We start from the raw sequence: 24,250 nt of genomic DNA on the forward strand, positions 1-24,250 counted from the left end.
AATACCAATTGACCAATTGTTGAAGCACCTGATTTAAATGCTTTTGTTTCTGAACATAATGCATAATGACAGTGGATGATAACATGCTAGGTATTGGTGTAGTGCTGAGCCAAGTGATTGAAGGTCAGGATTGTACTACTGGATTTAGATCTAGATGACTAAGTCATGCTGTAATCAATTACAGCACAATTGAAAGTGAGGCATTGGCCTGCTCATAGGCTGTAGATAAATTCAAAAATTATATATGGGGAAACAGATTTGAATTGTGTGCAGTTCACAAACCATTAGTGTTTTTACTCAATAGCAATGGCTTATGTAAAGTGTCTGCTAGATTTGTTACACTTTTGTCCAGGTTACAAGAATACAATTTTAATATCAAGTTTCTACCTGGTGGTAACGATTACAGGGCGGATTGCTTGTCCAGAATCAGTAAGTCACAGTGATAAGAAGTGATAAGATTTTGGAAGAATCAGAATATGTAGTTGCTACCATTAATGCTATTCAAGAATGTAGTATTAATACTGGAGGCCTTCTTTGGACCAGCGTGTGTATAACTGGGTCAAGAGATGTCCTGAGCGCCTGACTTCTGATAAACATCGGAAACCTTTAGAAAATCCTCTACAGCCAACAGCATTACCAGAAACGCCATGGAATAGATAAGGTTACATTAGACTTTGCTGGTCCATTTAATGTATTGCAGGCTGACTCAAGATTGTATTTATAGTATACATTGGTTATTGTTTTAGGTGGATTTATTTCTGCCTGGTAAGATAGGCAAGTACTGAGAATGTAATAACATTTTTGCCTATGAGATTTTCTGTTGATGGCATACATAAGGCTTGTGTTACTGACAATGCCATTCATTTTGTTTCAACACGCATACAAAGAGTTGTGAATAGTTTAGAAAGAAAGACTTAAGAGTTGTTATAAACAGTCCTTCTTTGAATGGTCTGATAGAAAGGGCTAAGAGATTTCTGAGAGAGGGGGCTATAGACTGCTTTTGCCATTGGTTTGAATGCTAAGGTCTATTTAACTCAGAAAGTTTGGAGAAGCACCATTTGTGTTAGTGAGAGGCAGAAACCCTAAAGCAAATTTATGCTCAGTATAGCTGAAAAAAAGCAAGAGGTGTTAAGGATGTTAATGACTCAAGGTTTCGTTTTAGAGGATAAAGTTATGGAAAAACAAAGGATGTCAAAAATTACTTTTGATAAAAAAAAGTGTAAAGGGTAAGGGCCCGATTCACAAAAGTAATCTGAGACAAAATCCTAACTTTACGACTTTCAGTATTCACAGAAGGCATTTAGGAGTACTAAAGTTAGGATTTTGTCTCAGTTAATCGTAAATTTTGGTCTTAAGTTTAACTTAAGACCAAAACTTAAGTTTGACTGAGACAAAATCTTAGTACTCCTAAATGCCTTCTGTGAATTTTTGAAAGTCGTAAAATTAGGATTTTGTCTCAGATTACTTTTGTGAATCAGGCCCTAAGACTTTCAATGCTGGTGATTGGGTACTAATCAAGTCACCGACTAGAGTCAGAAAGGGCTTGTCAAAATTTCTAAATCGGTAAAGGTCATTAAAATAAGCAAGACTTCTGCATAACTTGCTGGTAAGGGTTGGTGGAACACAAAGAATTTGGTACTACTGGATGATAAAAAAGCTATTATTTTGAATCATATTCATAGCTCTAGAGCTGATGAAACACAAGGTTTTGGTTATTGTGCTGAACGTTGTACAGAAGGAAATATAGTGCAACAAGCTGTTGATGATTCAAGTCCTGTCTGTAATTGTAATTTGTTGCACCAGAATGTTTTAAAATCAGATTATGCATACTGTGGTTCTTCTTCAGTTGAAACATCTTTGTCTTCTTCAGAGGACGATAGTGACAGTGCATGTTTAACAACCGTTACTTTGTATTTTGAAAATTAACAATAATTTCCAAAGCGAACCTTGTGGCAATGCTTTACCTGTTGGCAATGGAAATATCCAGAAAATTCTTAAAGCTGCGAACCACTCATACAGGTAAGTAATCATTTTGTTTTGCAGTGTGAATCTTTCTGTATTCACATGCTGTGAATTGATTTTGTAGTGGTATGGGATCACCAGAGTGTGTTTTTACAAACATGTGTTTGAATACTCTAAGTCTCCTCGTTGGCTTGAATGTGTACACAGTAATTCTTTGGGAATGTGTGGACAGATGACCATGTGGATGCTATGCTGATGTGATTTAAAGATATGTTAGCGAGGTAGCAAGTGTTGTTCCCTTCTTCCTTGTCAAGAGTACTCATGGATTTTCTCCCAGTGTCACGCCTGTCGATTTGTAACATATCTGGAGTGTCTACACTATCAATATTGCAAAAGTTCCTTTAGTGACTGGGGAAACCTTGCCTGTATGTGCAATATAGATTAAAAAATAAGGGTTCCCCTTCCTGATTGTTTTTTTCTTTGTAACTAGTAGTACATAATTGCTCTTCTAACGTCCAAAATATATAAGGCCCTCTCTGCTTGTGGTTAGGGTGCAGATAGTATGGTTTCGGTAACATGGATGTGTAATACCACCTTTGGGATAAATTATGGATTTATTCTCATCACTATTCTGTCCCTGTTTATTTGCCGACAAGAGTCCTGTGTTATAAAGGCCTGGAGGTCACTAGCTGGAGACTTGTTTCACGGTTTTAAGCAGTAGCAATGTTGAATTAGGTACCAAATCCATTTGTCGGAGGTGATTTTCTTCCACTTTTGGATGAACCATTGATTCTTCCTTCTACAGATGTTTGTGCAGGAGGAACTTCATTGGAAAGTCACTTTCTGGTGCGTTCTGACCCTCTTGAGGTGTTTCCTCTTCTTCTGGCCCTCCCTTGGCAGATGTGTCACAATGGTGACATATAATGCCACTGTGGGGATATACTTGCTGAGGCACATGATGGTGTGAAGGCACTTGGAGTCGCTGTTTGCTGCAGACCTCCTCTTGTGGGTGTTCTTCTCCTTGGTGCAATTCCTCCCCAAAAGGGTCTTTTGTTTTGCAGAGCCCTTCTTGCTTTGGACATCTTACTGTCCTATTTCAAGTGCTGCAATGCATCGTCCACTGTACTACAGAAGCGTCTATCCCGTGTGACAGGCTTACTGATTCCCTCTTGTGTAAAACCTGACACCCTTGGCCAGACATGTCTCCTTAGGGTTGTGGCTGCACACAGTTGTCGTCTGGCAGTGTCTGCTGAATCGAGAAATGACTTCTGGCAAGTGTTTGCAATGTTGTTGCCCTTTTGAATAACTGCTTTTGCACTCTTTTTACATTCTTAGGGCAGGTGTTACTTAAGGTCCTCAATAACGTCCCATTGCTGGTGGGGATATTGGTTTAGTAGTTCATTGGAGATTGAAATACACCACTTTGCCACTGCTAACCACTCCATTTTTCAGCCTAGCATGTCCACTTGCTTGCTTTCTTTATCAGGATGGAATTTTGTGTTTTTCCCTGTTCCGTGACTTTGTGATGATCAGGAAATCCATAACCACATTGCCCTTGATATAAAAAGTGTGTCAGGTCGAGTGCCTGTATTTCTTTTCTACACTTGGCATGACTGCCTTTGCTGCAGCTGGTTTGGCAAGACTGGCGTTGAGGCCGATATTGCGTGCTTTGCCAATAGTGTGTTACCTGGTGTTTCGTATAGTTGAAGTCCTGTAGGCATCCTCTTCAGTGTTATTTCCTTCTTGGCCGTAAAAATTTCTTTGGCCTCTGAACCTCTCCCCTGCCCCACCTCAGTGTCCTTGTGGGTTTCATCTTCACTCGACAAACCAAACTCCTTATGTGACTCTTGGTTCTGCTAAGACTGCACCATTTCATACTGTGCCGTTCTTTGCCTTTCTCTTGCTTTGAAGGTCTTTGACTAGAGCTCTGCACCCACGGCACACACTTCCAACTTGTGATATTTTTGAGGGCACAGGTTGCATATGTTGTGGTTGTCCTTGTGCACAAAGTTGTGGTGGCAGTTGAGGGGTGTGATCCATAACCATTGTTCATTCTGCAACCTAAGTGACCAATATCACTGTTCTTGAAAATTATTCTCACTATTTTTGTGTTGCTCTTTGGAAAAAAAAATGTAGGGCGACTAAATGGAGGGATCCATATGTTTGTGGCTATTCATTTATCCAGTGAAGGTATATTTTGTCCTGACAAACACTTACAAAACTACTTTTATCAAGGCCAGGAATGCATTCACTAACAGCATGGGAATTGTGTGGTAATATCCCCAATTATTGATGCTGGTGTCAGGAAAGATGAGAATTTGGTGGAAATTATTTCAAGTATTAATGCTAGTGTAATGGGAAGGCTTTCTCTATAATAATAGTGCAGCTTATAAAGTGCACTGCTAACCAGCGCTAGTTGCAGACTAAAAAGTGGGGGGTCAACATCAAGTTCATTTGTTGAAGAGCCAGGTTTTTAGTGCTTTCCTAAAAGCCTCTTCAGAGTCCAACATATGGAGGTGACCGGGCATAGCATTCCACAGTTTTGCTTTTTTCATCGATAAAGAACTGCCACCTATCCTGGCTTTAAAAATGCAAGGAGCCTGCAGAAGTCGCAGGAGGTTTGATCTCAGGGCACGATTTTGATGGTAAACTTGCAATCTCTGTCTGAGATAACCTGTGCCCTGGTCGCTGGTGGCTCTATAGGCCAGAGTGAGTGACTTAAACTCAATACAGGAGACCAATGCAGTTGTTGCAAATGTGGGGAAATATGGTGGCGAAGCGGCACCCTTCTAATCAGTCTGGCCGCTGTGCTCTGGATTATCTGCAGCCTGCGGACAAGGTATGCTGGCAGCCTCAGATATAGGCTATTAGCATAGTCCAGCTGAGAAGTTACCAGGGCATGGACCGTTGTCTTCCTACAGTCTTACGGCAGGCGATATAAAATTTCCTGAGAGCGCTTAACTTCCAAAAGCACGTGGAAGAGACGTGGTGCACCTGCATGTTGAACGAGAGGTCATCAAATTTAAACCCCAGATTTCTGTCCGATTTCACTGGGTTAGGTGGTGGGTTAAGCTCTGAGGCCCACCACATATTAGACGGTGGAGGAGCTGCCTGACTGAAAAACAAACCTCTGTTTTCTCGCCATTAAGCTTTAAGCAGTTCTCATTCATCTAGGCCGAAATGTGTTTCAGCCATAGCTAAAACTTGTGAAAGGCCGCCTCCGAGTGTTCTTTGAATGAGAACGCCAACTGTGTATCGTCATCATGGGAGACTACCCTCAACCCCATTTCTACACTAGGGTGGCCAGCAGGGCCAGGTAGACATTGAATAGTAGCGGGCTAAGCACCGACCCCTGGGGTACCCCGCAAACAAGGGGTATCTGGGAGGAAACAAAAGGACGTAGGAACACCTGCTGCGATCGATTCTCAAGGAAGACTGAAACCAAGACAGGGCTGATCCCCGCACTCCTACTTGTCTCAATCCCGCAAGCAGAATCGGGTGGGCCACAGTATAGAACGCTGCGGACAGGTCAAGTAACACCAGCATCGCTGAGGCGCCTGGTCCACAGATTCACGTACTGTTTCGGAGACTTCAAGGAGCACAGTCTCCATGCTGTATCCAGCTCTAAAACCCGATTGTGAGTCATGTAAGAAACTGTTTGTTTCTAGGAATTTTGCCAGTTGCTTCTGGACTACATTCTCCAGAATGTTCTCTGGTGCTGGCAGTAGGGAAATGGGTCTAAAATTCTTGAGCTCTGCTGGATCTGCCTCTGGTTTCTTTAATAGAGGCAGAAAAAATGCTTGTTCCCAGGCGAGTGGGTAAACACCAATTTTCAGGGAGGAGTTTCAAATCTGATTCAGAAATGGATTAAGACAGGGGGGCAATAATCTATGGCAAAATAAGTATTCTCCATTGACAGACAATAAGAGTTAAGTGCTCTTCACTAGCGAATTTTCCACCTTGTGGAAATTTCACTTGTAAATGTTATGCATTATGCATGTGAGTGTCACCTGAACACCAAGACTGTGGAAGTGTTCCAGGAGTACTCCTTACATTTTAAAATCAGAATTACAAAAAAAAGTTGGAAATACGCTCCAAATGTGGGCATTATCCTTTGGCAACAAATTCCCTATTTTCTCAGCTGGAAGGTTGTGAAACAGGCCCAAATTCCCAAATCCGGATACATAATGCAGGCTCCTGTATCTTATGTGCTGAAGGAGGAAACTCTGCAGAGGGTGGGCTTCTTTGATCAGAGCCTAAGCATATCTGATAGAGTAATTTCCAGGCCCTTTGCCAAATTGTTTAGGGGACCACAATTCCAATGATGAGGTGTCTTTGGTTAAGAGTCTTAAACAGACTGAAGCAAGGCTTTCTGTTATACTACTACAACGTTAGTTGCAAAATAGTGCTATATGAATTTCATTCATCAAGGTGACACAGTGGGGGCATCTATTGCCACTTATCTTCAGAAATGTCATGGTTATGAAACCTCAGTCTGCAGGCTAGCAGCATCTACATAGCCTATTCAGCGCTATTGGACAGTGCCAACATTCTCATACACTTGTCTTGTACTTGTACTCTGTGCCAGTACAATAACAGAGAGGATTTACTTTACACTCTGAATCACGGTTGGTGTTAAGCTTTTTTTGTAAGGTTCATCCTTGCTGAATAGAGACAGTAAGAACATACTCTTCCTTTAGGTGACTTACACATGACTAAATCTACATGTGTGAGTTTCCTGCTACGTTTTTTTAGTAACTTTACTACTTGTGGATAGTCACCATTTAGAAGTGCAAAGTTCCAAAAAACTGTGGACGTACGTGATCCCACATCCTAGAAAAGGGGATGGGGTTAGTAAAAGCTTCATATTTGACAGTAAAATTACGACTAGTAGTGACTTTATGACCATATTTGAAAATTGCCACACTTGCCAATGACTTTCTATGGTAAAGTACAGGGGACAGATTTAAAGTTTATTAACGTTTGAAAACAAATACATTTTGTATGTTAATTCATTTTATATATTTATTTGAAAAGTAGTACAACTGTTAAATTACTTTTTTAATGATTGAGTTAAAAAAAATCTACCTAAAGTTATTTTCTTTATATTTATTTATTATACATTAAAAGCCACTTAGAGGTATATATAGAAAATGTTTAAAAAGGTTAGTTAATTTGTTAAATCAACCATTTATTTTAAAATTTATATTTAATTTTTTACCATTAAAATAAATGGGGAGAAATAGGGAGACGTTTCTAACTTAGACCCCACTGTTCCTTCCACATAGGCACACATGGCACACAAAGATTACCAATTTAGAAAGGTAAAAAACAAAAACAATCTTAACAGCAAAGATACTTTATTTCTAAAAAATATCAAAATGCAAGGAATCTGTTGCCTTGACCCAATCCTTCTTTGGGAGAAAATCTATCTGTTTAATGCCCTACTTCAGGAAAATGCTAAAAACGAATTTCTTTCACATTCATCTGAACTAATCGCTAGCAGTATAATCCGTCACATCTTTTCTAAAGGTTCGTACTTTATTCATCAATTCATGAAAAGTAATTGTTCAATTCCTCATACTTTGCAATATAATGTCTACTATTTCTTGTAAGGTGTGTCAATGTAGAAGCACTATACAAAAGCATAAAATTAACTAAATCAAATAATTTGCAAAATCATTATTGTATTAGATTGATCTAAAAGCCTGATACAAAATAAGAATACTGTTTTAGACGGTGATTTAATAAAATTTTAACAGTACAGCTGTATAAATGTTCCAATTATTAATCCTTGCTTAATGTTGAAAGTTATAATTCAGCAAGTGAACAGGATATTGATTTATTGAGCAACAATCTCTCATTAGTTTTATGATTTGAATGATGCAAAACGCGGGTGCTATTCTCTTACATACGTTTTAAAGGTACTGGTGGTGCCTCCTCTGTAGGTTCAACATAATTGTCTTCCTCGTCCTCCTCTTCAACAGGCAAAATGTAGTCGTCCTAAAAAAACAAATAACTCAGGATGAACTATGTAACACCAACACAAGTGTGATTCTTAGCCACTGAGATATAGCTGTTGGTGGATATTTGGGTGGAAAATACCATAAGGTGGTGATGAACTCAACTGATGCCAACATTCATGGATATCATGACAGATAAATTGCATAGTGAGTTCAACAGAAACTCCTTACATCATGTATTGTTCTCATACTTGCTAGTGTCTAAACACTTAGCATAAACAGCACTATCTTAATTCTTCTTCTTAGCTGAGCCATATCAGTTTGAAATCAGAAGTGCCAAAAAAACACTTCAACAACTTGATCAATGTGTAATTAAAATTAATTACTGACATTTTAGACGGATATTGTGTTCTCCTAGATATTACAGATGTATTTGTCATTGTGAGTAGTGTAAAGATTTGTACAGCATGGTATTTTAATTAGCTTCTTGTTTTTTTTTAATTTTTTTATTTGCAGTTTGAACACATCAAGCCAGCATAGAATACAATACATACTATTAATGAGCACTGTATAAAAAGACTTATAAAAGCAGGTTTAAAATCTTATGACCCTAACTCGGCTAACTACTAGCAGTTTCCCTCCAAGTTAATATTGGGGCCCATAATCTATTTCCAAAATCCCGCTTTTTTTTACTTTTCAACTCATATAGGCATCTCTCACTGTTATGAATGCTCAATAGTCTAGAGAGCCACATTTGAAAGGAGGGGGGCGATATATCTTTCCAGCCCGAGGCAATTACAATCCGCAGCACCGCCACAGACATAAAAACCAGAGCTTCCTAGCCTGTGCCAATTTCTGCTTATGATCACAACCCAGTAACATCAGGGTTGGGGATAGATCGATCTTATGACCTAGCAGCCCCTCCTAAAACTTTCCAACTTCCCTCAGTAATGAGGACAATGAGCTGCAATTAAAGAACATATGCAACATATCAGCTTGACCGGCATTACATCTAGGGCATCTATCATCTACCCTAACCCCCCAGGCGAATAATTTGGCGGGAGAATGATATAAATTAAATACAGTTTTGTAATGCTGGGCCCTCAAGTTTGTAGATCTGAATACTTTTCTGTTCAGAGTAAAGGCCAGATCAAGATCTACATCAGGGTCTCCCAATTTCAAAGCCAAAGCTGCCTCCGTTTTTTCCATATCATCCAGCGATTCTGCGATTAGCTGCTTATAAACCCATTTTATCTTCCTACGTCCCACAATTAACAGTTCAATTATGGGGACCTCCTCCATTGACAGGGGTTTTGGTCTCAGTGCCTTTAATGAACATATAACTTGACCATACAAAAACCAATGATTAACCGAGATACCAAACCTTTTTTGGAGGTCATCAAAACCGAATGGTTCGGGGCCCCCCCAGATATCCCCAAAGGTCCTAATGCCGAGATCCCTTCATACCTGCAGATTCCTATCAGCCCCCACATAAGGGAGCAAAGTAGAGTTACACAGGTGGAGATAACGATTTACCTTTGGGATTTTGCAATACTTAGAAATAGACCTCCAAACCCCCCGACCCCTTCCAAGATCTTCAGGCGGGGCCTCTTATAATATCTACGGTCGACTTCACGTCAGAGCAACCCTATGGCCTCTTCCCCAATTAACAGCTTGAGAATAGAGGGTATGTCCTGGACCGCCGAGTTAATAACACCGGGAGTAATCTTATGTTGAAACAGAATAGACATTTGAGTCAAAAGACAGGACCAATGATATAATCTCAAGTTTGGTAAGTCCAGCCCTCCCCTCTCCCTGGGGAGCGACATAATTTGTAGACCGCCTGATCCTGCCAAACTGCCAGATAAATCTTATAAAAATAGAATCCAAACTTTTAATTAGTTTGTCCTCCAAAAATAGGGGTATAGCTCCAAACAAATAAAGAACTCTAAGAAATATTGACATTTTTAAAACATTTACCCTCCCAATCAGGGAAAGATGAAGCACATCTATCCTCTTTACCTCCTTTTCGATGGATTTCAAAAGTGGAGGATAATTCTCGGCTATTATTTCCTCTACTGAGGCATTGATCTTAATCCCTAGATATGTTGCTGAATCCACATATCTTGTGTCGCTTTTGCATAAATTCCCGGTACAGATAATTTGGGTTTTGGATTCGTTTAAAAGATAACCCGACCGCTTGCCAAACTCCTCTGCTATTTCGACCAGGGCCAAAAGTGCCTGCTGGGGATTGGTAGTAATAATTGCCAGATCATCGGCATAGGCCAAGATTTTACTAGAATGGCCATTACATACCACCGGGCTAATCCTGGGGGACCCTAATATTTTCTGGATAAGAGGGTCGATGTACAGTGAGAAGAGGATCGGGGAGCAAGGGCAGCCTTGGCGGGTGCCTCTCTTAATGGCTATCTTCTCAGAGCTCTCACCCATAACCACCACCCTCGCGACTGGATCTACATACATTGCTTTGAGAGCTCTGATAACTTTCTCCCCGAAACCTCTCCCAACCAGCACACCCCATAGGAAATCCCATACGACCCTATTGAAGGCCTTTTCTGCGTCGAGCAGGATCATGGCCATCTCCCCTCCCCCTGCTACCTGGGCATAGAATAACGCTATTGCTCTTCTAATATGGTCCGTAGTACTACACCCGGGATAAACCCATGCTGCCAGGGGGAGACAAGACGACCAATGATCCTGCCCAACCTCTTCGCCCAAATCTTTGAATATAATTTTGTGTCCGCATTGATTAGCGAGATTGGGCGATAGGAGCCCAGTTTCTCACGGGGTTTCCCTTTCTTATGGAAGACTACAATGTTGGTTTCTCGCCAGGAGGCTGGAACCACTCCTGTACACATTATTCCATTGAATAGATCAACTAATAATGGTATAATCACTGGTTCAAAACATTTGTAGACCTCCAGAGGGATCCCATCCGGGCCGGCGGCCTTACCGGAAGCTAGCTCACGCAAAGCCTCAATTATCTCACCCCCACTAATATCCTTATCCAGTTCATCCTTCTCCAAAATATTGAGACGGGGACCATTATCAACCACCTCAACCCCCTGATTTTCATCCCGCCTTTCCTCATAATGCAGGCGTTGGTAAAAGTTTTTAAAAGCCTGAGTTCTCATTTGTCTGTGTATATTCCTCCCCGTTTTCTTCGATCAAGGAAATGATATTTCTAGCTTTCCCCTGCCTAATTTGTAAAGCTAAAACCCTGCCAGCCTGCTCTCCCATTTCGTAGCGTTTGGCCTTAGATGTTTGGTACTCTCCCGAAGCCTTCTGAAAAATCAGCTTCTGGAGTTCTGCTCTGATTTTCAGCAGTTCGCTCAGACTCATGCTGCTATCCCCTCCGGAGGTTATATCTCTCATATGTTGCTCTTCTACAGCAGACAAAGTACCCATTAACCCCTCGACTTCCCTTTTATCCTCTTTTCTTATCCTGGACCCAATACTTATACATTCGCCCCTTAGAGCAGCTTTGAATGACTCCCACACACCATTCCTGGAAGCGCTATACCTATTGGCAGCAAAAAACTCATCTACCCATTTCAACATATGCCCGGTGAATCTTATATCCAACAATAAACGCCTCTCGAAAGTCCACCTGGTCCCAACCCTATGATGTCCCGCTAATTCATAAGTCAATATCAGGGGGATTGTGGTCAGACAAAAATTTGGGGAGTTTCGTTATTCCTACTCTATTCATTTCATTAGAAGAAATAAAAGAATAGTCCAACTTAGTAAACTTCTGATAAGGATTTGAAAAATAAGTATAACCGGGCTTTAACTTTTTTTTGTACCCCATACATCCTTCAACCCATGTGAATTGATAAGGGCTTTTATTGCCCTGAAAACTCTTGGTTTTCGGCCCTGATACACAACAGAGTCGCTCCAGTCAGAGGAGATATTCAAATCACCACACATAATTATGGGGGTTGGCCAGGAAGCTAGCTCTAATTCTAGAAGGTCAAAGAGCTCTGGATCATCTTCGTTTGACGCATACACTACACAAAGTGTCAGGCCCCTTTCTAGTTCCACTAAGACCCACCTCCCATGACTATCCGACTTAGTCCGCCTGACCCCTCCCAAAAAAGTTTTTAATAAAATCGCGACTCCCCTATTTGTTGAAGATTGGGTAGAAAAAGCCACCAACTCAAAACCACTAAGAGACATAAGGCTCCTTTTAGACCAGGGTAGGTGAGTCTCCTGCAGGCAAAGAATATCGATTCCATTATTCTTAACAAAGTGGGCCAGCCTTACACGTTTCCTCCAATCGTTTAACCCACCTATATTAATTGAACAGACCTTAATGCGAATCATCTTGATGCACTATTTGAACATAATAATAAACCTGCTCTTTAAACAGCTTCTGTATCACCAAAGCCATTACGTGGCTAAAAAAATAAACAAAATGAAACAAACTGCAATTTTTCCCCTTATTTTCCCCCCTTTTAACCCCCAAACCCCTACATCCCCTCCTCCCAGCCCGAACCCCCTCCCTTCAGTTGTGAACCCCCCCCCGTTTTGCTGTCCCTTCCCCAACCCCTCCTTGGTGAAGTGCTCAGACCTAGTCTGTGCATATGATGGAGCTGCAGTAGGCATGTGAGGACAAGCAAAAAAACACACAATATCTAGTACCCTTTATGGCCCCTTAGCTTAGATATAGCTATATACTCCAAACAAAATAACTCGGTTCCCGACCACCCCCAGTACCTGTATGATTATACTCCCAACCTATTTCCATTTCCAGTCCAGTAACTAATCGACCTTCTTGCCCAGGGAGGCCAGATACTCCTTTGCTTTGATTTCAGACGAGAAAAAGAGAGTCCTCCCTTCATTGATCACTTTTAGCTGAGCCGGATTAATGAGATAGGCTTGGATTCCCTTCTCCTGAAAGGGTTTAATCAGTTCCCTCAATCGCCATCTTCTCTCCACAGTCGTGTGGCAGTAATCAGGACGAACAAAGAAGGAAAACCCATCGCCGCTCCTCCTAGCATCTGGTCTCGCCTTTTCTGCAATGGTCTGTCTCAATATAAAATTACCGAAAAATATCAAAACTGCTCTGGGTTTGTCACCTTCTTTGACATTAGAGCGAGCCTTAAAGGGGGTGCGGTGGACTCGTTGTATTTCTGTAGACCAATTCCAGCTTGAGAGCTCTGGAAAAGCTTGCTCAAAGAGCTTGATGATAAATGCTCTTATGTCCGACCCTTCCACCCCCTCCGGAATCCCCAAGACCCTCAGGTTGTTCTTACGGAGCCTGTTCTCCATCTCCTCCATTATCCACTGTAGGTCCACAACCTGGAAACTTTGAACGTTGACACTGCAGGTAGCAGCAGCTACCTCGGCCTCCGTGGATACCACCCACTCTTCCAGATTAGTCACTCTGTCCGCCGTATTCGTGCAAACTTTCAAGAGCTTCCTTACAACTCCCTGCATCTTCCTCATGGCGGCCTGTGCCTTACGATTATCCTGGCGAGTTTCCTCTCTATGGGCAAGTATCTCCTGATGTATAGTCTCCAAGAGTGAACGATGAGGACTACCCACCGCAGATCCACCTTGCAGGGCCAAGTCAGGAGAGTGATCCCAGCTCAGTTATCGGGTGGAATGACCAATTTTCAAAGACTGACTCTTGACCACCGGAGGCCGCGCCAGCGTTGCCGGAAGACCATCCTCAGAGTCCGATTCTGCGCCTGAATAGGAACTATGCTCTTCTTCCTCGGACCATTCCGCCCCATCAGAGACAGAGAAATAATATTCGCTCTGCACTTTCTCCTCATCGGTAGTCGTACCGATGGGCAACGGATCGTCTTTCTGTGGCTCGATGTTTACACTACGGCATCCTTTCCCCATATCCAGAGAAGCAGTGGCGACCTCAGCGGGGGGGGGGGGGGGGGAGGCTCAACTGGAAGGGCTTCCTTATCTGCAGGGGCAGATGGAGGGCTTAAGATTTTAACTGAGGATATACCAGTGGGGGTGGCAGAGTCAATACGCTCTTCCAAAGTCAAAGAAGAATTACCAGGGAGAGTATCCACCGATACGTTCACACCGACCTCGACAGCCTTCTCCTTCTCCTTACCTACTTTAGGGAAGATATCCGCGATTGAGGCTGCTGCGAGCCGGGTCCTGCCTCCCCCCTGCTGTTTCCTTTTCGTTTGTCCTGCTGGCATCTGGAGTCCTCGCAGGTCCTCAGCCCTCTCAGCCTCGGTCTCCTCCTTCTGAAATTTTTTCCCGTGGAGCGTTGATTTGGATCCAACAGCAACTTTGGGGGCCATGGTATCCCTCTGCGTTCTCAAAACCAGGGATCTCCTGCAGAGATTGCCAAAACTGCCCCTTTCAAACTTTCCTGGCCGCAAACTACACGGCGCCACTCTCCGCGGCCTCCGGACCCGACTCCGCCCCTTCTCGGGAAGCTCGCGGAATCCGTGGACAGACGAGAGAGCCGCGAACGCGGCCAGCGCCAGACGGAGAGCCTGTCTAGAGAACCGGCACCCGGTAAGTGCCGTCGGCATAACGGGGTTTCGTAGCTGGATTCTCGTAGCTTGTTTTTTAAATTTTTGCCAGAATCGGGTCGGGTCGGACCGTGTCCTAGGGGCTTAACTCATTAACTCGTTGCCCTCACTGCCCGTCTGCATCGGCCTCCGTTACGAGGCCGCCATCTTGCCTCCCCTTATCTCTGCATTTCTTAACAAGGAAAAGTCCTTATCGGTATTTCATTAGCTTCATTGTGCTTTGTACCTGTGAATGTATAATGGAAGCATGTAAAGGCAAAACCCAAAGAAAGAGACAAGTTGTAAAGAGGGCTCCACTGGGTAGCGTAAATGCCCACAAGTGGCTTGTGGAGAAATTACAATATCAGGGGGTCAGGAAGAGAAGGCTCTGCCACCAACAGGAGATAGTTGTTGGGGAAAATATAAAGTGCATTAAAGAAGTAGAAAGAGGCAGTGCTACAGCCAAAGACAAAGGTTTGAATGAATATTGTAACATCACCCTCATCAATAAAATGTTTCAATTTTCTTAAGAGACAAGGTAAAGAGAACAGACTGACCAACAGACCATTGTAATAAGTACCACTCTTGGTTTACAGTGATGTTCAGGCTCTTTACTGTGAGACAGGGCATTGCCCTATAGATCAAGATTTTGCAAGTGGAAGCAATCACATCCGTGTTTTTACTAATTTCACAAGTCTTTTTCTTGGAGGTGTTGTAGCATTAACAGTTGGAATTGATCTAATTAGAAAAGTGTTCCACCAAATCCCACTCATGCTATTGTTGACAATCACCTCATTCCCAGTATATATGGATGTATACATTATTAGGCCCTGCAATTCACCCAACAGCAATATCAATTAAGCAAGGGACAAGGCATACCCCCTTGCGATAGACTGCAACACTTGGTATGCGAGGCAGAACTCTGCAGTGTTAACACTGGCCAAAGCATAAAGTAGATGCTCCATTGCACATTTTGCAACTGAGTAAATCTCAATAGATGAGGTTTTTGAAGGAAATTCAAATGATCCAGAAGAATGAGAAAGAACTGAAACCACACACTTCAGTTTTGCTGATGCAACCAGCCACCAAAACCAGGATGGTCCTTGAGATTAACAAACGAAGACTACCACTATTAAAGTGAAACTTTGAAAGCAAAATTTCCTCTCTTAATGTCTATTTTTTATGTATCTTTTATAAAAGTACAGGAGAGGGAAATGGAAATAGGAGTATATGACAATTATTTTTAATATTGGCAAGTATGTCTTCAGATGCACCAATTTTTGCTTGTAGCTTATATTCTGAAAACGCTTTTCATTGAGTGGTATGCCCATATCTCGTATGTGCATTTAAGTCTTTTTGTTTTTCTGAAGGGTCTATGATATGAGAGAGCAAATTTATGAGTTCTGATGGATTGTTTCAAGTCTGGTTATTCCTGTTAGTACATAGAACTAGACAAGGTTGCCACCTTTTGCTGCTTATGTTTCATCTTGTACTGTAGATCATAGCCAGAGGAGTTAAAAGAAAGTAATACAATAGGATGCATACGTCACACTGGTGTGTATTTACAGATATTGTATTTACCTATGACATGCTTTTCATTTCAGGGAATCTAAAACCATTCATAAGGGAATTAGTTAGTTTAGGGCATGAATTCAGAAGATTTTCAAAATGTTAATTGTATTTGGTGAAAAACATTCCTAGTGTCAAAGTTTTGGTCCTGGAGTGGAATTTGGCGCTGCTGTTTTTTTGGGGCCACACATCATTGTAACTATCTTTGATAAATATTTGCAGAAAGATACAAGAAACAAAAGAGGATTTTTTAGGAATATTTTAAGGGAAGTGAAACTAATTTGTGACACAATGTTCCATAAAAATTACTCTGAGGTAAATGTACAAAGTATTTTTATTACTGAATACACTCTGATTTGGAGTTTGTGATAGCAAAAATGCCTTTTCTAATTTGCCAATCTCATTGTAGGAATTAGTAAACTATTACTGACTTTTCATAACGGATTGCAACCTCACATAGACTGCTATTTGGAAGGGGTGTGTTATAGGTGTCTCTTCCAACTATCGAATTGGTATGAGATATATCAATGTTTTGCCACCGGTTCCTGTTTTCATAGCATTGAAAAGTTACCACTGTGCTAGCTTTAAAAGATCCACAGCACTTGACAGGATATTGGCCACGTGAAAAGTTTTTAGTAAAACTTGGTTATTTACTAAGCACTTTACAGCCGCTTGTGTGACACTGCACAGTTATGCTCTGCGCCTGTTGGCTTTTTTTTATGGTATGTAAATTGATGCAACAGTTTGCGTCTCTTTGGGCCACACAAACCCTCAAACAAAAGATTAGGAAAATAATCCCCAATATATCCGTATTGGCATATCTGCACCAGTGAAGATGTTCTGTTATAAAGGGAACCTCCGTCATACAGAAGAGCATGAGGGTTGCAATACAAAACAGGCTAAAGTAGTAAGCAAGCAATCAAACAATACACGTACCAATAGATGGGATGCCTCAAAGGTGATATACAGGAGAACTGCCTTCCTACGATGTATCATGGTAACTAGGAGAGAATCTGTGCATTTGAAAATGTGGACACGCTGTTACACTTACATTTCTAGTATTAGTGCTGTAGATAACATTGCAGTTATATATATATATATATATATATATATATATATATATATATATATATTAAATACCATCTTTACATATGTCATTCTTAATATTAAATGTAGGTACTGATACTTTGGCATGTATTACTTCATCCATGTTGCTCCCATTTTCATGGGGTCGAGGCTGTGGTTTCCTCTCCAGTGACTGTGTATTTGAATGGGGCAAATTCCTAGGTGTTGGCAGCGGTGGATTTGGTTTAGATAATGTTGGATTTGATTTAGGAGATGGCTGATTAGACATTCGAGGCAACGCTGAACTTTGCTTTGCCATAGAATTTTTCGGCAGGCTTGGGAGCGGTATGCTGAATGGCTGCTGCTTGCTGTTTCCTCCTTCTTTGCCTTAAATAGAAACAAAAGACACATTTAGCTCTGATGAAATTTAAACCAGTGAATCACAAACTACACAGATCATGCAACCGAGTTCCCCTAATCCAGTTCTTGGATTGATACCACTGATAACATGATATTGTTCTTATTGAATAATATAAACAATGTTTGAATACAGTACTTGGCATCTAATGTTAGCTCCATAGGTCACAAGAAGGAGTGGTTGAGGTGACATAGTAAAAGAATGTGAGGTGTACTGTGAAAGATAATACATAAAGTCCCACATTACCGCCTCATCCCAGTACTTACTCAAGACAAATACCCAAACTATCAAAGAGGAGCAGGGGCGGCGGTGAACCAACACTATCACCAACATTTATCCGGCCCCACTTTTCCTCCTCAAAATGTACAAAGAAACCTGAGATCTTGGAGCCCACTAGAGCTAGAGCGTTCACCAAAGATGGATGCCCAAAAACAATACGGGAAGTGTTGTAGGTAAGTTTGCCCTTTACAGCCAATTTGGAGGAATACAGGAATGTTTGTTGGCAAGCAAATTGCTTAGCCTAGGATGTCTGTGTTGAGGAGGCAGATAATCATTCTTAGAACAGGGGTGTCTAGTTGGCAGAGGGTTGCACCTAGTCTAAGTAGGGGCCCATAATCCTAGTCAGCGTAAGTGTAGTACTGTGTACACACTAATTGTTTCGCTGTGCTCACCCTCGGGTAGCTTTGGCTCAGAACAGTCAGGCTAAACTTAAGAGGCAATGTGTAAAGTGTTTGTGCACACACAGTAACAACACCACAAAAGTACTCCTCACCAGTTTAGAAAAATAGCCTGATTAAACCAAGACTAAACACAACAAAAATCCAAACATACACAAATAAAAACACAAATCTCTTCAATATTAAATGCATTTCTTGCACTTAGAAACACAATAGCTCCAGCTGGGGCTATAATGACATGCTTGGTAAAGTTGAATCGCAAGGTTAGGGGCTAACCGTGAGGGAGCACGTGCTGGCTATGAAGTCGTACAGACCCTGATTACTGTACCATTGACAAAACGAACACATTGCGAGGCACCAGGGAGGTGAGGCGTCTCTTCTTTGGTTCCTTATTGTCCATGCAGCTTGTTGGCACATCGGGGATGCCCAGGATTTTGCAAGGCAGAGGTAAGGTGATGCAGTTCTGGCAGCGAAGTATCGGTTCCGGTGGCAGTATGGGGTCGATGAAGCGTTGAGGGTCAAGCCACGAGGTGTCAACTTCCTGGTGTTGATGTCACACCACAGGGCCACAAGTGATGCGGCAGAGTTGGAGTCTGGCGGCGTAGACTTTGGTGCTGTGGCAGCATCGGGCCTGTGCTGCAAGTCACGTAATTGTGCCAAGAGGGGACAACTGCTTTGGTGGAGGCAGCAGCATGATATGGAAAAGAGGTGCTGGCTCCGAAGTTACACTCAAAGTCAATTGACTGGTTTCTTCTTGTTTCACACAGCAAACTCACTTCCAAGAGCCCAGGAACTGAATTTGGCACCACTTGACAAGGTAGTGCTTTAAGCAGAAAAGCCCAGGAGCTATGGGTGAAGTCTTTGATGGCTCTGAGACTTGCAACAGGAGGCAGGCTCAACTCAAGCCCTTAGAGAACCTTAGAAAGCAGGATGCGGGGACCAAAGTCCAGTCCTCCCACTTCCAGGACAGAATCAGAAGGCCAACATAGCATAGCAAGCAGCAAAGCGGCAGTCCTTCCTGGCAGCACAACAGCTCTTCTTCTTGGTAGGATGTCCTCAGTCCAGAGTGTCCCGAGTCAATGGTTTCAAAGGCCCATTACTTATACCCATGTCAGCCTTTGAAGTTGGGAGACTTCAAAGAAATGTCTTTGTAGTGCACATGACCCTGGGGTAGGCAGCTCCTTGTGAGGGGACAAGCACAGCCCCATTCAGGTCCAAGTGCCAGCTCCTCCCACCACTCTTGCTCAGGAAGACCCATCAGCCGGGTGATGGGTCATCAGGATATGCAGGGCACACCTCAGCTCCCTTCATGTGTGACTGTCTAGAGAGAATTCACAAAGCCCTGCTGTCATTCAACCCAGACGTGCATTCTAGGAACAGGCAGAGGCAAAGAATGCTTAAGTAAGAAAATGCCAACTTTCTAAAAGTGGCATTCGCAGACTTTAAAAAACAACTTCACTAAAATATGTATTTTAAAATTGTGAGTCCATAGGCACCAAACTCCAATTGTCTATCTGTTTCCCTTTGGACGATTCACTTGTAGAGTATTACAAGGCAGCTCCAATGCTAACTTGTGGGAGGAATAGAACTTGCTGTAGTGAAAAAGCGAATTTAGCAGTTTTTCACTACCAGGACATGTAGCACTTAAAACCACATGTCCTGCCTATTACATACACGGCACCCTGCCCATGGGGCTACCTAGGGCCTACCTTAGGGGTGCCTTACATGCAATAAAACATAAGGTTTGAGCCTGGCAAAAGGGCGCACTTGCCAGGTCGACATGACAGTTTAAAACAGCTGACCTGAGACAGGTTTGAAGGGCTACTCATGTGAGTGGCACGATCCGTGCTGCTGACCCGCTAGTAGCATATGATTTACAGGTCCTGGCACACAAGTGCATGGTACTAGGAACGTATTAGTAAATCAAATATGCCAGTCATGGAGAAACCAAATGCCAGTACATTGTAGACACAGAGCACATGCACTTTAGCACTGGTCTGCAGTGGTAAACTACCCAGAATCGTAACATCAGCAAAAACGAAGTTCAGCACACAGTCAAAAACAGGAGGCCATAAGCAAAAAGACAGGTGAAACCAAGCCAAAAGATGTCAAATCTAACTATCATCAATGAGCAAACACTGGGCCGTAGAAGAGAGAACTGGAGTATTTACGATTAACAAAAAGCAGTCTTGCCAATCCTTTTATTAAAAAAAGAGCCAGTAGCTACAGTTTCCATAGATCAGAGCATCATGACTGAGCAAGCTATGGCTGAATGGAAATACTTTAATGAAATTAAATGAAAATTAAATTAAATGGCTGAAATAAATTAAAATGAAGTATTTAGAGGAATACATACTATCAAGTAGACAAAGAAAGATATTGAGCCCTATTCTCAAAGCCATTTGAAAGTGCGAGTCCACCTTACAAGTCCAACTTTTAGAAGCAAATGGACCGATTTATCAATACAAGCCCCATAAAAAGTAGACCTTGCACTCATAAATCCATTTACTAATTGGCAATGTCCTCCCAAGGTGGTGCAATATTGGCTTGGGTTGTTAAAATAGATAAATCTATGTTAAAATTTGAACCATTGTGATGGTAAAAATCCTCTGAGGAGTCTTTTGATTTTTACTGTTGCAACAGTGAAAAGGGATATCCTTTGGATTACAAATATTCAGCAACTAAAGCTATAATTCCAACAATATGTGCATATTTATTACTTTAATATTATGCTGTTGTTTACTAAACATCTACCGAGCCAACCATAGCATGTTTTTTCTACAATTGGATTAACAAGCTGGTTAGACACTGCACTCCAGATGTTGTTGCAAGTGAAAAATAAATCCAGATCTAAACTAAAAGAAAATGGCTTCACCAATGCTTGTTCAAGTTTTCTTTTAGTACTGTTTGGCTGGCGGGTCCCAGGCAGCTTGAGCTTTCAGCTGTTTTTGTGCCCCACGTTTCTAAAGATTCAACAAATAATTCAATATTGTTTGGCATCATGGGGACATGAATTTGCCGAAATTGGGTAATAAATTCAAAGTTGCTCCAATGTGGCGGCTCCAAAATATATCTTGCTCGGGCCCCATAAATCCTTAGGATGGCACTGGTGACATGGAGGGTGGAGAGATTGTAAATCTGAGAAAATCTTGAAGCTAATGTAGATGAATGCATAAGCAAAAGGAAATGTACTGGTGTAGGTTTATGGATCAACAAAAGTATAATGTTTACATTCCAGATGTTTACAGCAGAAGGGAGTGGTTGTGTACCACTGCCCATGAAAGTACCCGGCAGATTTAACTTGGCACATCACCACAGCACAGATGCTGGTACCCAGAGTGGCCTGTTACCTGCTTTAATTGTGAGCGATATATTTTCTTGAGCTCCATTGTAAAAGGATATCTTTCCAAGGATCTTTCTGTTTCCAAGGACTGGCAAATCATCATGTATTGTCTTTGGGAACCAGTGCAGGCCAACTGGAAGCTTGTTTTCTGCAATAAGTCATATATACTCGGCTTGGACCACCATGTTTTTTAAGACAAAATTAAGTTCCAGCATTGTTGTCTAACGAAACCAGAGGATTATTGTTTGAATACTTGAGAATTTGATTCGAAAACTGTCTTACATCTGGTTTTGTATTCTAGGGCTGGATTGAAAAATAAGAGCCTGGAACAAAGCTTGTATTGTGCATGTGCACACATTCTGTGCAAAATGACCTGGATGTACGCAAAGTACCTTGCGCACATGAATCAGGCTCACTTGGAAAATCTGGGATTGGGTGTGGGTTGGGAGAGAGGCAGGCACACCTCATAATCACACAGGGATGCATAGACAATGGCTGCCCGGTGCACATCATGTTTTCCCACGGCAGCCTTAACTAGTACAAGCCTGCCACAGGCGTAAGCGCTGCACAATGTAATAACAAGCATTGGCAAAGCCAATAGGTCTAGCTTATGCAAGAGCTATTTGTTTTGGCAATTTCTTTATGCCATATTGTACAGCAGCGCAGCTGCTGCTCAGCATGGGTAAACGTTATTTGTTTTAAAGTGCTACACCTCTGCCACTGAGGAACCAAGCACACAGTGCATTCCTCAGGTTACTGCGTCAATGAGCACAAGGCCACAGCACCATCATCAGCCATCAAGCAATTACGACCCTGCACATTCAACTCTTAATTGAACGATACATACGAGTTCTTGGTTTCACTGACCTAAGATGCTGCAAGCTGCCTTATATTCCCATTTGTTACAACGCCAGTTACCCCATAATGGTGCAATCTGGCATGTTTGTAGATGCATTTTGCAAACGCGTCCCACTAAACTAAGAAGTGTTCCAACGTGTCATGAGCTGCTGCCGCATTAACAAGCTTGGCTAGAGGAAACTGTAGTGAAATACATTCGCAGTGATTCCGTTTTTGGGAGACACAGTGGTATTATGTAATCAGATTAAGAGATGGCATACCCAGAGTTTACACCAGATCTACAAGACGGTGCACGTTATAGGCTACAGATGACTGGATCTGAATTCCGTAAAGCTCCTGCATTATCACAGTGCTGAGGGGACACGTGATGTAGCCATGAAAGAGTTAACGGGATGCAGCCTAACCATGGCACCGGTTCCTTTATAACATGCACCCCATCACGCTATGGTGCTGAAAAGCTAAAATAAAGGCAATAGGACCCCAAAGAAGGAGCTCTGAAATGTTTTTCTTATGGCCGGGGAGGAGGGGGGGGGGTGGATAACAGGGGTAATGGGAGGGTGGGGGAGAGATGGGAAGAAACAACATAATAGACTTTAGATTTGATCAGCACTCAAGGTTTGTGCTACACAAGATTATCTAACATCTTGCACTTTTGAGGTCCATCTGCTGGCAAAATATGCAGGAGTAGAGCTACATTTCTACAACATATCCTCTGCCCTGAGCAAGCAGACTCCAACAACCTATAGCATACAGGACCTGCGAGAAAAGGAAAAGGCTACTTAAGGCACTTAACGTGCATTACATTGATGCGTTGCAACAACAAAGACGCTGCTATTGCTGTAGTAAAAGGAGACTGTGAGCAGGCAAAAACTCAAGTTAGGAAAACCAGCAACATATAAATGAAAAGTTCGCGGCTGCCAGTACTAAAGTCCAGCGCAAAACATGCACTTTCAAACCCTTCCCTTCCGACCAGAGACGTGCAGAAATGCACACAAACCCATACTCCACGTAACCTCAAAAGGCCGGAGGAAGGGAGGAATCTGCAAACTTATAAAGTCACACCACTGCACGAGAGACAATGGGAACAACACACGGGTAAGCACAATGGGAAAGGGATTGGGTAACAAAAAGCAGCGAAAGGAGAGACAAGTGCAGGAGGGGTCCGCTTTCAAACACATGGAGTGCTGAACACACGGAGAGCTGAACATAAAATAAATAATTTTCCTTACAGATCGGCGATGGATCCATAGATTAAAAAAAACATTAGTGTAAAAGCACTATGGAGGGAGCAGCAGGTAGGGGTATTCGGAGTGGGGAAGAAATATGACCTGAACACATCGAAGCAGCAGACAGGCAGTGATTAAATTGAAACAACCTGTGCTAGCTCCCTGCTCCACGCAAGCATCGGAAGAGACATTTCTGCTCCACTGGACAATTAAGATGGCTGCAAAGAAGAGTGACACTGAAGCAGATAAATGGTAAGCAGTGGGCAGGCTCCAAGCCCTTTTTTAAAACAATAATGTCTTGCAAGTGAGATGCATGTGCCAGCAAGGGCTGCTCCTCCATTAGGGCGGAGGGGCGTCACCCCACTGCTTTCTCGCAGTGCGAGAAGCAGAAACATAAAATGGTAAAACTACCATTTTATGTTTCTGCTTCTCGCACTGCGAGAAAGCAGAAGGGTTTGGTTGGGGACAGGTGGGTGGGCGGGTCTGCTGGAGGGCAGGAGAGGAGGGGGTAGCCACTGCTGCGTGCACTGACTGTTTGGTCGGCCCTCTGGGGCCCACCAAACCAGTAATGCGCACTCTCCCTTTTCTCCAGGTAGGCTGCATACAGCCTACATGGAGAAAATGGCCTCCCCATAAGCGCCAGGCTTGGCGCCA

The 24,250-nt window shown here is 42.4% G+C and overlaps 1 protein-coding gene across 8 annotated transcripts in view; it reads right to left on the reverse strand.

Moving 5' to 3' along the window:
* Positions 1–24,250, reverse strand: part of BLNK (B cell linker) — a 684,101-nt gene that overhangs the window by 98,568 nt on the left and 561,283 nt on the right. For all 8 annotated transcript variants that reach the window (XM_085606171.1, XM_085606173.1, XM_085606179.1 and 5 more), the window contains 2 exons: positions 17,211–17,461; positions 7,878–7,965 (listed from right to left, as the gene is read on the reverse strand). In XM_085606171.1, coding sequence (XP_085462297.1) covers positions 7,878–7,965; positions 17,211–17,461 — 339 coding nt within the window. The remainder of the gene's footprint in view (positions 1–7,877; positions 7,966–17,210; positions 17,462–24,250) is intronic.

Source organism: Triturus cristatus, chromosome 1_2, assembly GCF_964204655.1.
Source record: "Triturus cristatus chromosome 1_2, aTriCri1.1, whole genome shotgun sequence".
Taxonomy (NCBI): domain Eukaryota; kingdom Metazoa; phylum Chordata; class Amphibia; order Caudata; family Salamandridae; genus Triturus; species Triturus cristatus.